At 44.5% G+C, this 14,075-nt stretch overlaps 1 protein-coding gene across 1 annotated transcript in view; it reads right to left on the reverse strand.

Moving 5' to 3' along the window:
• The window catches only part of LOC134539961 (intermembrane lipid transfer protein VPS13A-like), a 392,760-nt gene that overhangs the window by 52,302 nt on the left and 326,383 nt on the right, over positions 1-14,075 (reverse strand). Inside the window, exons 51-52 of the mRNA XM_063382355.1 lie at positions 12,210-12,377; positions 9,944-10,078 (exon numbers count right to left, since the gene is read on the reverse strand). Coding sequence (XP_063238425.1) covers positions 9,944-10,078; positions 12,210-12,377 — 303 coding nt within the window. The remainder of the gene's footprint in view (positions 1-9,943; positions 10,079-12,209; positions 12,378-14,075) is intronic.

The raw sequence follows: 14,075 nt of genomic DNA on the forward strand, positions 1-14,075 counted from the left end.
GCATCAGAGAGGGACACTGGGAGCTACTTTCAGGGCATCCCAAGGTGGGGGAGAATCCTACCTAACCCTCTTAGGAACCTCCAGCCAGAAGTTACTCGCGCCAGTCAGGCCGATCCCTTCTCACCCAGGCAGCAAACTAAAGATTGGCGCTTAAGGCCGTTCTGGAGGAGCCAGAGAAGAGCCAACACGCGACAATTAGTGGCGCCCAACGTGGGGCCACTCCCTTCTCACCCAGGCAGGAAACAGGATTGACGCTTAAGGCCATTCTGGGAGAGCCAGAGATAAGAGCCTCGCGACAATTAGTGGCGCCCAACGTGGGGCCACTCCCTTCTCACCCAGACAGGAAACAGGATTGACGCTTAAGGCCATTCTGGGAGAGCCAGAGATAAGAGCCTCGCGACAATTAGTGGCGCCCAACGTGGGGCCACTTCTAGGACTTGTCAGTAGACGGCCACCCACAGCTGCCCCCTGAGATAACTTACTCATCAGCCAGTTCTGAGACTGCCCAAAACTCAGTGGCGCCCAGAAAACTCAGTCAGCCATAATGGCTACAACAGGATCCCGATGGAAGCCAAATTCCCATCTCACCTGCAGAGGAAGAAGACAAGGGAGATTTGAGGGGTTTCGAACCACTGCACCATGCGGAACCGAAAGTAATAACCCACCCAGAGGACTAGCCCCTCCCTCAGAAGCTCCGAGTCGACCTAGTGGAAGACCCAGTTATTGAACTCAACCTCAGAGTCACCAGTACCCGTGAGCCGACAACCACCCAAATGCCATTCAGCCCGGCGACCTCAGCCTGTCCACCAAGTATCCAGCACCGGCAGGCAAGATCGTCGGAACCCGTGGCCAACCCAGGCCGACCGGTCGGCTAAGGACCTCCCAGCCCTGACCAGCCCTGCAGCCAAAGAGAAGGTTGGGGAGCAGTCGCCTCCCCCAACCAGGTCTGCAGGAGGCTCAGGCTACAGCAGACCCCAGTCGGCCGGACCAGAAGACACACTGGACCAGCCACCCCAGGGGAACCATCAGGCAGGCCTACCTACCGAGGCATCAAGCCCAGTTCTGACAAGGATGGCCACCACCATCCCAGCATGGTGCAACGGCCACCCGAATGCCGTTCGTCCCGGTGACCTCGGCCTGCCCATCACCAGGAACCCGGAAAGGGCAGAAAAGGTCGCCGGAACCCAAGGAGATCCCCTCCCAGGCTGACCAGTCAGCTAAGGACCTCCTGAACCCGTCCGGCCCAGCAGCCAAGGAGAAGGCTGTGGAGCAGATGACTCCACCAGCCAGGACTGCGGACCACCAGGACAACAACACACCTCTCCCGGGTATGCCAGTCCAAACCCTGGACCAGTTACCCCAACTAAAAACCCCGAACCAGCAGTCTACCCAGAGGACTGACCCAGTGCCAGCGGAAGCTGCCACCGACATTCCAGCATGGCGCCACCCTGCCGCCAGCCAGTTGCCACCCCAGCAACGAGAGCAGCCATGGCGAGTATGCAGAGCGGCCATCGAGGACCGACCCGGGAGGTACCGGATCAGCCGCCCCCCGCACCAACAGTAAGTGTAGTGAGTGCGCGAATGGCCATTTTTAAACAAGGTATGGGGTCGCAAACCTCATCACCTCAGGGGCTTCGATAAGCCACCTGACCACTCCTGCGTGCGGGTGCAGGATCAACGAAAAAGGAAATAAGCCGCAAGAATGACAAAGACAATTACGGTAGACATTTTTCAAACCATGCAATGTATAGCAGTAAGAGCGAAAGAAGAGCTCCACTCTAAGAAATGTACCTGTACCTATGTGGAAATTGTAAATGTTTAAAGCCGACAGCCGTCCCCAGGGAAAGAGAGTGTACATAAAGCTTAAGAAACATGTGTTAGAGCCCAATAATCATAATGTGTATATGTAAATAGATAGGAACCAACCCAAGATTAAAAAAATTTTGTAAACTTGGCAGGGCACACCATGTTTCCAAGGACACAAACGATGATGATGGTGTAGCCTGGGCTCTGGTTCCTTAGCGTGTAAGATAGAGCCTCATCCAGTTAGAGATATTGCAAAGAGTTTGAACTAGGCTGCACGTTTTAGATTTGAGCCCCCTAGTCACATCGGAAAGCAGAGCTAGTTTCTTCCCCCCTATCATCAGTCAGGTAGGAGGGACATGTATCATTTCACCATCATTCACGCCCAACCTGAGGGTCATCCCTGCCTTTACCCGTATCCCCATCTCCCAGAAGACGGAGCACCGTGGAAGGCATCATCCCCAAGATGGAAGGAAGGATGGAGGAACCACCCCGAAGATCAGGCCGCACACGTGGAAAGTGGCTGCCGCCTTTTCAAGGAGAGGGGGTTTGACGTGCGACGTGCCGCGCACGTCTATAATCACGAAGCCGTCAGCCCCTTCCTTCCTAAACACGTGTGCGCGCCGCCGCCACTGACGGCCGCGACAGCAGTCACCGTCCGGCCACCACCGCGTCGCCGTTGCCAGGGCAACCACGCTGCGTCCTTGGTTGCCATGCCAACCAGCTGGGTGCGCGCGCACACTCCTACCGGCCGCCACCCCTCGCCTACCCCTCTCTCGCCAGGCCAGCCGAGTGCGCGCGCAGCTTCCCCCTCCTCACCCAGCACCGCCTACTGGCCGCCACCCCTCGCCTACCCCTCTCTCGCCAGGCCGAGCGGGTGCGCGCGCAGCCTCCCCCTCCTCACCCACCTCCGTCTGCCCAGCCGCCTCCACCCGCCTTCCCCTCACCCACCAAGCCGAGGTCCGTCCAAGTCACGTAGGCCGGCTGGAATTCCTGGAAGCGCCCGTGATTCTTGGAACCCTCGGCCCTTCCTACGTCACGCCCTGGCCCTCAGGAGGGGTATATAAGGCCGGCCTTTGGGCCAGGAAGTCAGTCGGTGCCCTCGAGGCACCACTGGCAGCCGAGCCTCGCTCACCGCGCCTTCAACCGCTCACCGCGCCTTCGCTGGCAGCCGAGCCTGCCAGCCAAGGGCAGAAGACCGACAACCGAGTCCGCGAGTTAGTGTGTATCGGGAGGCTGTCGGTACCAACCGCGAGTACTCGTAATAAATCTCGTACCGCATATCTGAGAGTGTCCTTTCGGGGTGAGGGAGCTCCACGGGGACCTATCCCGCCGCCAGCCAGCCAGCCAGTCTGCCAGCCAGCCAGCCAGCCAGCCAGCCAGCCAGCCAGCCAGCCAGCCAGCCAGCCAGCCAGCCAGCCAGCCAGCCAGCCAGCCAGCCAGCCAGCCGACCAGCCAGCCAACCAGCCAGCAAGCAGGTCAGCCCTACTACTGGGAGACCGCAGAGCCAAACCAGCCGCAGCCCGTAAGTAGGCATCAGAGAGGGACACTGGGAGCTACTTTCAGGGCATCCCAAGGTGGGGGAGAATCCTACCTAACCCTCTTAGGAACCTCCAGCCAGAAGTTACTCGCGCCAGTCAGGCCGATCCCTTCTCACCCAGGCAGCAAACTAAAGATTGGCGCTTAAGGCCGTTCTGGAGGAGCCAGAGAAGAGCCAACACGCGACAATTAGTGGCGCCCAACGTGGGGCCACTCCCTTCTCACCCAGGCAGGAAACAGGATTGACGCTTAAGGCCATTCTGGGAGAGCCAGAGATAAGAGCCTCGCGACAATTAGTGGCGCCCAACGTGGGGCCACTCCCTTCTCACCCAGGCAGGAAACAGGATTGACGCTTAAGGCCATTCTGGGAGAGCCAGAGATAAGAGCCTCGCGACAATGTGCATTTTTCTTTCTTGTCAAAATTAATCTAAAGAGAAGTGAAGGTGATCTCTCTAGCCAGCTATATAGCTAATTCTTTCTTCAGGTGTGATATCTAGGAAGTTGTGGATGAAGTAAATATCCACTTAGATAGGGTAATCCTGTGGGATTACAATCCTAGTCAGCATGATTTACTACTGATTGAAAAGTGTTAGAAATGAGGAATGCCTAGGAAATAGGTAGGTAAAAAAAAACTGTAGCATGGATCATAACAAGGTAAGCCATTATTTTCTATTTCTACAGTGCTTTCTTGTTTGTTTACACACAGTGTGTCAGGGTGTCTGTGTTTACAACAGAACATTGCCTAGGTATACATTAGCACCAATATACAGCCTGTACTGACAGTGTACATTAAAATTACTTAATTCGTGTGTGTGAACCGAACTATTAGGTGCTGCCAATAAACATGTACATACAGTACACCAGGTTCACAGTACATCCTCTAGGTCTCTGCCTAAGGACAAGAGCATTTACTCTCGTACTGAACCACATAAATGCTAGGAAGACTACGCTTCACCTAGCCGAAATCAACTGAGTTCACAAAATTAAAAAAAAATAACTCAGCTGACTAACACCATAACCTTCCGGTATAAATTCACAGTTACACATAAATCTTATTAATAATTCTAGGCACAATAACAGTACAGTATACATACAGCTAACTATTTTGTATACTCTGATCTTATATATTTTGCACCACTGGTGTGTGGTAGGCCCTTAAATGATTAATGTTGTAGTTTCCCACATTGATACCTGTTGACACTTCCTTTAAGGTGTAACAGTTCTCCCGATGTACCTGGAGAATCTCGTAGGGTCCACTGTAGAGTAGGAATAACTTCTTCGTTACATTCGCCCACTTGTTGCTTGTTGGCGCAGTCCTTAACAGCACAAGGTCACCGACCTTAAAACGGTGTAGCTTGCGCCTGGTTTTCCGCTTCTGTCTATTCCTGGCTTCTAGGTGTAGCTTTGCTCTAATTAAATCCTCAATTTCTTCCCTGCTAGGAAGTTTATCCTGATCCGGATTCTCGTCGCAGATGGGTAAATATTGGTTTGGTATCGCCTCCGACCGAACCAGGCATATGGCTTCATGAGGGGTAACGCTGGTCTGCCGCTCCACAGGATTAACTGCTGGTAATCATTTACCCCCATGTCTGGTCCCTGGACTAATGATCGGGGCGTATCACCACTAATCCTTGCTAGTTTAACGCCATCACATTGGCTGTGCTAGTCAAGGCGGCGTTTGATGATGAGCTGGCCTGCTGCTGTTGCTGCATCTGGCTGCTGTTGGGAGGGATTGGCGATTGCCGCTCAAAGTATCCTTGTTGGTACTTTGACGTGGACGAGGGGAAGTTGTGAGTGGGGAAACTTGTCGTGGTGTTCGCTGACTGGACGGTTTCAGCTCCACTGGGAGGGAACACTAGCTGTTGCTGCTGCTCCGGTGATCTTGGCAATCGGTCGTGGTACCCTTGACGTGGTGATCTTGGTCGCTCTGGGTACTTGTACCTGGGAAGTCGCTGTTCTTCGTGTTGCGACCTCTTGTTACGGGGTTGTTCATGGTGGCTCGGCTCGTACTCGTCACCACCGGGATGACTCCATTTCCCGCTCCAGAAGTTCGAGTTATGTATTCGATTCTGCCGGTTGTTCCATTTACCGGTGTGGTGAAACTTCCATTTGGCGGTGTTGACTCGTATTTTGGGCTGTTCCCCGCCGCGCTGCCACTGTTGGTAAAGCGGAGGTGATTTCTGAGCTTGTGCCTTTTCTGGTTCAGTGGTATTAATCCGCCCCTGCTGCTCTAGCCTGGCGAATGCCAGTAACTGTTCTCTAAACTCGGTAATATTCAAAAAATTCCTACCAGTTAGCTGTAACTGGTACTTGTAGGGTAGTTGTCCAAGAAACATGGAAATAAATTCCTCGTCATTCATAGGTAGGTCTAAATATCTGGTACGTTCGAACATGCTCGAGAGATAGGCTTCCAGATATTTATGTTTTTTATAGTCAAATTTTTCCCCATGCAGCCTGGCTCTTAAGTGGCCCTGTATTCGCACACTCCAGAACTTCTGCTTGAATTGAGTTTGGAAATCTGCGTATGTGTGGGTCGAAGTTTGTATTACTTCCCACCAGTAATACGCATGTTCGCGGAGGGCAGTATTCAGGCATTTTAATTTCTCCTCGTCATTCAGCTTAAACATGGCTGAATACTCCTCAAATTTTTTTTAAAACCGCATGGGGTTTTCATTTTCCCCACCTGCGAAACGAGGCATGGCCTCTGACCACTGTCTGGCCGGGTGGTGCATAATGGCCACTTGGTCAAGTGCAGGAGAAAGGCTAGAATGTGCTGCATGTGGTGTAGTAACTGGTGAAGCAGTCTCTGGCACGTTACTAGGGATAGCTATGGGCGTAACTGCGGTAGTGATGGGTCTATCCATCAGGTTGTCCAACCTGAGGGTAAGCATGCGATTTTCCAGATTACCTACTCGCTGTTCTAGTTGGTGTCCTAGTTCGTCCGTTTTGTGTGAAATTTGTGCCATTTGTTCGTGCACCTGTTGACTAGTGTTGTCCAAACTGCAGAGGTTTTGTGCAGCCTGTTGGGCCACTTGTTCTAAGCGTTCTGACACACTGCCTAACTCCTCCTGTATCTTCTGTGTGGTGTCTTGGCATTGACTCTGAAGCTGGGCTAATTTCTGATCAGTGTTCAACTCTAGTATCGTTATACGGTTGGCTACAACTGATACTGACTCCCTAACTTCCTGCAGCTCTAACTTGAGATTACTCTCAAAGCTGAGGATACTTTGCTGTATGCCAGTCAGTTGTGCAGTATAAGACTCTAGCCTGGCACTGGTTTCAGCAGCGTTGACATCTAACCTGGTAGTGTTAGAGTCTAATTTGGCATTCATTTCAGCAGCGTTGGCATCTAACCTGGCATTTATTTCAGCAGCGTTGGCATCTAACCTGTCCATGAGTCCCTGGAGCAAGTTATTTAAGTCAATATTGCCACTAGGAGTAGGAACTAAAACTGAGATAGTTTCCAAGTGTTCCGTGGGCTGATTAGATTCGTTTCCCTCTATCTCTTGTGTTACCAGAATAGGAATTGTCTCTCTGTCCTCGGACATGCTGCTGTCCCTAGATCCGGTATTGCCTCGGTTATGGCACCTCCCTCTGGTATTCATGATTATACCCAACAAAAATTACTTGACAAAATATCGGGCCCCACGTTGGGCGCCAGTCTGTAATTTATACTAATATTATAGGGTAACCTCTTATGTGTTTCGAAGCAAAATGAAACCCCTTGAGTTGTCACTCTATAATTGTATTTACTTATATGATAGGAATTATAGTTACTATATTAAGTTTATATGGGCACCACACTTTAACATTACTATATTAATCATAAATGTTTACTATGCTATAAGTAATTTTCCATTGCGGCTTATGCCCAAGGTTACCTATTTCGACACTGAGAAACTAGGTTGCTTATCCATGACTCATTAGAAATCAAATAAAAGATAACTATAAAGTTATGTTGGGCACAACCAAAATCAAAAGTTCATTTGTGATAAATAATAGTATTTAAAGTGAATAAAAAAAATTAACTAACTCAGTTACTTCGGAGTACACAAGAGTCTTTAAATCGGGACCACTAGGCGAAATTCAAAATAATTATGTTGTGCCATAATGAAAACCAGAGAAATAAAATACTATGCCGAAACAGTTAATAGGAGGGGCTCACCGAACACAAAACTTCAGTACTGAATACATTAGACTTTTGGCACCTTATATTTCAGCGGATAAAAGTAGCCTCGGTAATTAAATATTACCATAGCATTCGCCCTGGCTCAGGGGCACAACAGTTCACTTATTCAGTGAACTATCAGCTGATAATATAGCTGATACCAGCCACTAAAACTTCCTTCTTCATTTTATTTTCTCAAACTTATATCGTTAACAATCCACACTCCTTTCCATTTTTTTAAAAGATCTGCCGATCCATAGACAAAATCACCTTCTCTTAGTCACATATCTTTGCACAACATTAAACATAGAGAAATAAATAAACCCTAAAGATAATTACACTTGAAAGACATATAAATAAACACTGAAAAATAGTTAAACTAAAGTTTCAGTGTTCTGAGATAATTAGTATTATCACAACATATTGTGTTTAGTAAAGATATATGTTTATTTAAACTGAAAAATTTAATTTAGGTCTTAAATTACATTGAGTAATTAGTTCACACTACAAAATAATGAAATGATCGTTCGTTCGGATCATCTTATTGTTCGCAGCACCACACAACAAGCATTTCACAATAAGGTTATTTTGATCACTTGACCGAACTTCGAAATAATTAGAATATGAAGGCCAAGGCAACGAAAGTTCTGGACTGCTTTCTCAGCTTCTCGCTTCATTAGATTCTGTCATTGCTTTCGCGCATGTGCACAGGTAGGTTAATTAATTAAACAGCACAGCAGTAAACCCGCATGTCGCAAATATTAAATAAATGACAATAAAAATACGAGCGCAGGCTAGCCAACAGCAGTTTTACAAGTAGGCTACAAGCAATACCATCGCAAATAATATGCTTGTCGGGATTTTCGTTCTGGGATTGAAAAAATCAACAAATCGTTGTTCGTTTAATAAGAAATACATTAAAAAAATGCAACACAAGAAGTAACGACAATTATCATTACTTTAAGGCGGACAAATGTAATTCAGTTACAGTTACAGTTACTGAAAACTTAATATATTGCGTTACCACGATCGTTACCATAAAAAGTAACTGTTACAAATAACGTCGTTACTAGTAGCGCGTTACTTCCAGTCCCTGTCGAAAACATAGTAAGCATAACAACTAGAATATGTAAAGAGAAAAGTCTTTAGTTCAGGACATTCGGGACAACGAACATGCCGGATTATCTAACACCAAAATAGTGTTTTAATGGGAATACTAAACAAAAATCTACATACAGATAAGAAATTCTGCTTAAAGAGGTTTCTGGTATCACATTGTAGCTGTGATTTGAATCTCTTCATCAAAAAATCAGTGTGGAAATACTATCCACTAGAAAATTGAAACACACTAATGAAATAAAAACAAGACAATAAAAATAAACTCTCAGCGAACTAAAAATGCAGGCAGCGTAGTAATGTGACCTGAGGGTCAAGGTCAACAGCTGGAATCCACCTGAAAAGTCCAAATGTGAGAGACTGAATCATGCTGAATTGCAAAATGTGTGCAACCATAGATTGCCAGAATTAAAAAACTTTCAGTGTACCAGGCATTTGTTTCATAAAATAACTTTCTGTAATTTTTGGTATTTGCATGGGAAGTGATGTCTCTTAGAAAGTTTGCACAAATAAATTAAAACTGGTAAATAACATGTACATAATTTTGAAATCATCTCATGTTTCAGAAATGCAGTAAATATCTCTAATTTCTCATGAGTCACAAAGAAGTTCTGAACATGGGTTGTTAAAATGATTGCTGTTACGGGCAGGCAAAAGCCTGCACACACAGAAGTTAGTTAAAATTCTATAAAAAAATTTTTTTTTGACTAATCACTGTTGGAATAAATTACGCAACACCATTGCCAAACAATACATAACTGCATTTACTGTGCCTGAATCTTACTTATGTTAGTGGCACTAAATACAAACTGTTAAATCAGTCGAACTTTAAAACTTGCTTCAAGGTGGGGGGTATCTAGCCTTTGTGTTAGTGATAAAACAAGATGGCAGTTTGACTGGGCTGAGAAGCATGTCTGTGTCTTGTTTTGGACCCAGTGGTTAGTTAAATGGAAAATCAAGATTTACCCTTTAGAGATCTTTACTCACGTGCAGTAAGCTGGACACTGACATAAATTCTCCTGGCCAGTAGTTAGCGTGGACAGCTTAAGTTAATGAAGTCATATACATAGAATATTTTAACTACAGGATCCTCGCAACAAGAAAAATTTTTTTTTTAAAAAATCCCGTAGATTTTAAAACAAATTGTTATAACAAAAATATCAGAAAATATACCAGATGAAGCCAAAGAAATTCCTGGGTAGTGATTATATTAAAAAAAAAATGTCGTAAACGCAATCCATGTGAAGTGGGCTGGGGCATGGTGGTTTTCAGAACTGTCGAGCTCAGTAGTTCAGTAGTTGTTGCCCCGCCACTGACCTGCAGGCGATGCAGGCGGCACTGCAGGTAGCTGAGGTGCTCGGACTGCCGGTACTGCAGCCACACGGCCGGCTGGTGCCGCCGCCGCAGCTCCCCAAAGAACGGCTTCGTCATGTACATCCTCTCAAAGTCCACCTGCGGCACATCGGGCACACTCACTGCAACCAGGTCCCTACACTGGAAGTGGCCTCTCAACTACTTCCGACTGACTCAGCGCTTGTTGATGTTAGCTACATTTCCTTACGGAATTTAATGAATTTGTCAGGTGTCACTACAAAGTATGTCTGTGCAAAGCTTCGACTAAGCAAATAGATTGAAGCTCTTTTTAATATTCGGTTTGACTTCAGAAAATTTGTTAATTGCTTTATTTGAAGCTTTGGGCTTGATGTAAAGCTTTGTGTTGGTTCCAAAGTTTCAAAATATTGGAAACATATGATTTTCTCATAAAACTATTAACGTATTTAGCTTTTTTTTGTATTGTATGTGTTTTTCTTGCATAAAGTTGATTACTCAAAAAAAAAAAAAAAAAGCCACTCCGTTTCCTCTTATAAATGCTCAATATTTATATAATGCATGGTTATTTTATAATTTTTATTGAATGATGTTATAATTAGGGTGCAATTAGTTAATCCCTTAATCAGTTCAAACTTTACAAACATTAAACTATATATTTTTTTTATTTCTATCTTGTATTTTGTAAAATAAGTGTAATGCAGCTTCGCCTGGAAAAATATTTGCAATTCGATTCGACTTTGTGTATATTTTAACCATTCAATTTCATTTTTGCTTTGCATCAAAAAGCTAGTGTTGTGCAGGCCTACCCCAAATTCAAAAACTGGAACATCTCTGCAGCTCTTGTCCTTGGAACATAGATTATTTAACATCCCCTGGGGGAATTCAGAAACCATATAAAAACATCTGAAACAAAAGTGATGTAATAAAATATTACCCAGAAGAAGGGGAGAAAAAAATCTTCATTGCAACAAGTTGACTAATGAACATTGGTCATACAACTATTATAAGTGCCTTAAGTTGAAGGAACCCTTGAAAAATCTGGTTCACTTCGGTAGTTGAACCAATACCATGATCCCTTTGACCGCCTAATCACATGAACAAGAAACCTGTAACTATCTGCGGCAGTGAATAATGTCGTGCATGTTATTTCTTGTGTTCAGAACAGGCCGGCCTTTGTTATCGCACTGTCTGTCTCGGAAGGTTTTCCAAGTCACAATGCTGTTATTAGCATGCTCAGCAGACTGTCAATGGTACGAGTAATATATTTTCTGACATAGTTACATTGCATTTCAAAAGTGTTTTGTTAGTGTTTAAAAAAGTCTTGGAAAACCATGATTAGTACCGTATTTACTCGTGTATAGCGCGCCCTCGTGTATAGCGCGCACCACGATTTTTGCAACAAATTCCAAAGAAAAAACTTTTTTTTCCCCGTAAATAAATTGTACTAACATTTTGTGGTACCTGTTAAGTAATTACGTATGAAACAAATGATAATTTAAATTGATGTGTGGTGATGCGTCAGGAAAATACTTAAACTCTGCTGTGTAGACGGAAGATAATGAAGCGCTGTATCGTCACAACTGGTACGTGGGCGGGAGGAAGGGAGGCAGGCAGGAATGTGACACGGAGGACTAGATGACTCACCGGTAGCAGCTGCGACGAAGCGAAGGAAGTGGGAGGGGGGACTGGTGTCAACATTCTCTCTTTCTTTTATTTTACTAGCTGTAGAGGGGGAGGTCTAAAAATAAACAAGAGACCTGCGAGCTTGCGCGCGCACGTGTGTGTGTGTGTGTGTGTGTGTGTGTGTGTGTGTGAGAGAGAGAGAGAGAGAGAGAGAGAGAGAGAGACCAGGTTGTGTGCGTGCGTGTGTGTGTGAAAGAGAGGCCTTGTTGCTTGTGCGTATGTGTGGGGGGCTGGCCAGAAACGTCACCCAACGACTTCCACTCCTCCCCGCCTCATCTACTCACTTTTTTTTTTCCGTGTATAACGTGCATCCTTATTTTTTTCCTTTACTTGAGGGGAAAAAAGGGCGCGCTATACACGAGTATATACAGTATATTGCATAGAAATATTCAGATGAAACATTAAATCATTAGAATTATTTTAGTGATTAGGTATGTAAATTTAACAACTGTAAAAAATAAAATTCATTAATTCAGGAACACAACAGTTTTTTTACAAGTAGGGAACGAGAAAAAAAGGAAAAGGAAAAGGAAAAGGAAGTAAGTTGAGGTGAGAGTTGAGTACTGACGTGGACGTAGTCCTTCATCTGTGCCTTCTTCATGTCCTGCCGCCAGCGGTCCTCGACCCAGGACGCCAGCTCCAGGGCCAGCACCTTCCAGCGGTGCGCCACGTTCACCTCCCAGATGGGCGCCGAGTCTGACAGGCTCAGGTATACCAGCTCCTGGCTCCACGCGATCTGTGCCAGCGCGGGACCCAGCATCAGTCAGCAGCTCTATCCTGCTCCACGCTCTTGTGGATACTAGCTTTCATTCAAAGCAGATAACCATTTTTTTACCAATATGAAATATTTTTCAAATAAAATTTAAAAACAATTAAATTATTTTTTTATTGTATTTCACAGAGGAACAAAAAAATTAATCTAAAATAGAGTAAAATATGTTATCTTTACTCTTGCATGGAACTTTATTGCTTTGGTTGTACTGCTTACCAAATATGACCAACAGACAATAGTCATCTAAACGTCAAATATTATTTGAAATGTAAAAGAGAATGTCGATGATGTCTTACTGTAAATATGGCACATTACAATAACAGTTAGGGTATATGAACAGCTGTTTGGACTTGTAAATATTGTGTGTAATTTAGTGTATAGAGTTTGAAACATTTGAATTTTGAACTTCCCGCGCTGCTTGCTAGCAGCGCCAAGTTTTTCAAGTTGGCTGCCTGCCAAGGTGGGTAGCCCTGCAGCTTCCGGCAACGAAGCAACAGTTGTTGTTGAACCATCATGGTGGTAAGTTGTGCTATTGTGCACGCTTGCTGCCAATTGAGTTGTTTGTGAGTGCACCAGCATTAATTGTATCGTTTTTATCTGGATTTTACAGTCTTGTACGTCTCTAGACAAAACAACAGCTGTGACAGCTAATAAATAATCAATTCTGTAAGCTACCCTGTTTTATTGCATAATGGTCGCACCAATATTTTAGGGCATGAAAATTTGGATAAAAAAACCTTTGCGTAAACATCCCATTATTACATTCTGAGCACTTTGTGTAGGTATTTTTTCCATATAAAACCATGTATTTTAAAGTAGAAATCTAATATATATTCAACATTACCACTTGCCTATTTAATTAACGGAAATACGAAGTTGTCTGATGTGTAAATTTTCTTTTAAAAACGTTTTTAAACATTATAACCTTTATCTGTTTGTCTGTGTCGCTGCGGTGCACCGCTTATAAAAATGTAGCCAGCGCTAGTTGGCATCATTCATGTTTGGTTATGTTGCTTCCCATATAGAGTGCGCAAATGTAGTCAAAAATTGATATCTCGCCGATTGCATGCAAGGCGTGCTCTCTTTCGTGGTACGTGTGTATACTACGATGATAGTTGTGCATAGTTCAGGGTCGCATTCAGGTCACAGATTATGTTTTTCTATTTACAGTTGAGGAAAATCTTTTGTTGCATGACTTATTAATTTAAATTGTTTGGCGTGCTTTTGTATACTCTACTTTTTAAATAAACGTACTTTCCATGAATGGATTTTGTTTTTATGAATAATATTACCTAACAAAAAAATTTTTTTTCTCATAAAATTTGCACCCCTACTTTTCAACCTTGATTTTAGTATAAAATGTGCGACGATTATGCGAGAAAACATGGTATTATAGTAGCTATTGGTAAGAAATAAATTGTGTCTGACAAGATGTGTCATGAAACACTGTAGCGCCTTGTTACTCCTATGTCTAATGTATTTCATTGGGTGTTTTTTTCAGGCAAATTCGGGCATTCAACACCCAGCGACAGCATCATCATTGGGCTACTGAATTAAGGAAAGATTATTCTCAGTGAAAATATGTATGTATGTATGTATGTGAATGTGTGTATATATAGCCTTCTATATATATAACATAATTCAAATGAAGTTAAAAATCCA

This window comes from Bacillus rossius, chromosome 1, assembly GCF_032445375.1.
Source record: "Bacillus rossius redtenbacheri isolate Brsri chromosome 1, Brsri_v3, whole genome shotgun sequence".
Lineage (NCBI taxonomy): Eukaryota > Metazoa > Arthropoda > Insecta > Phasmatodea > Bacillidae > Bacillus > Bacillus rossius.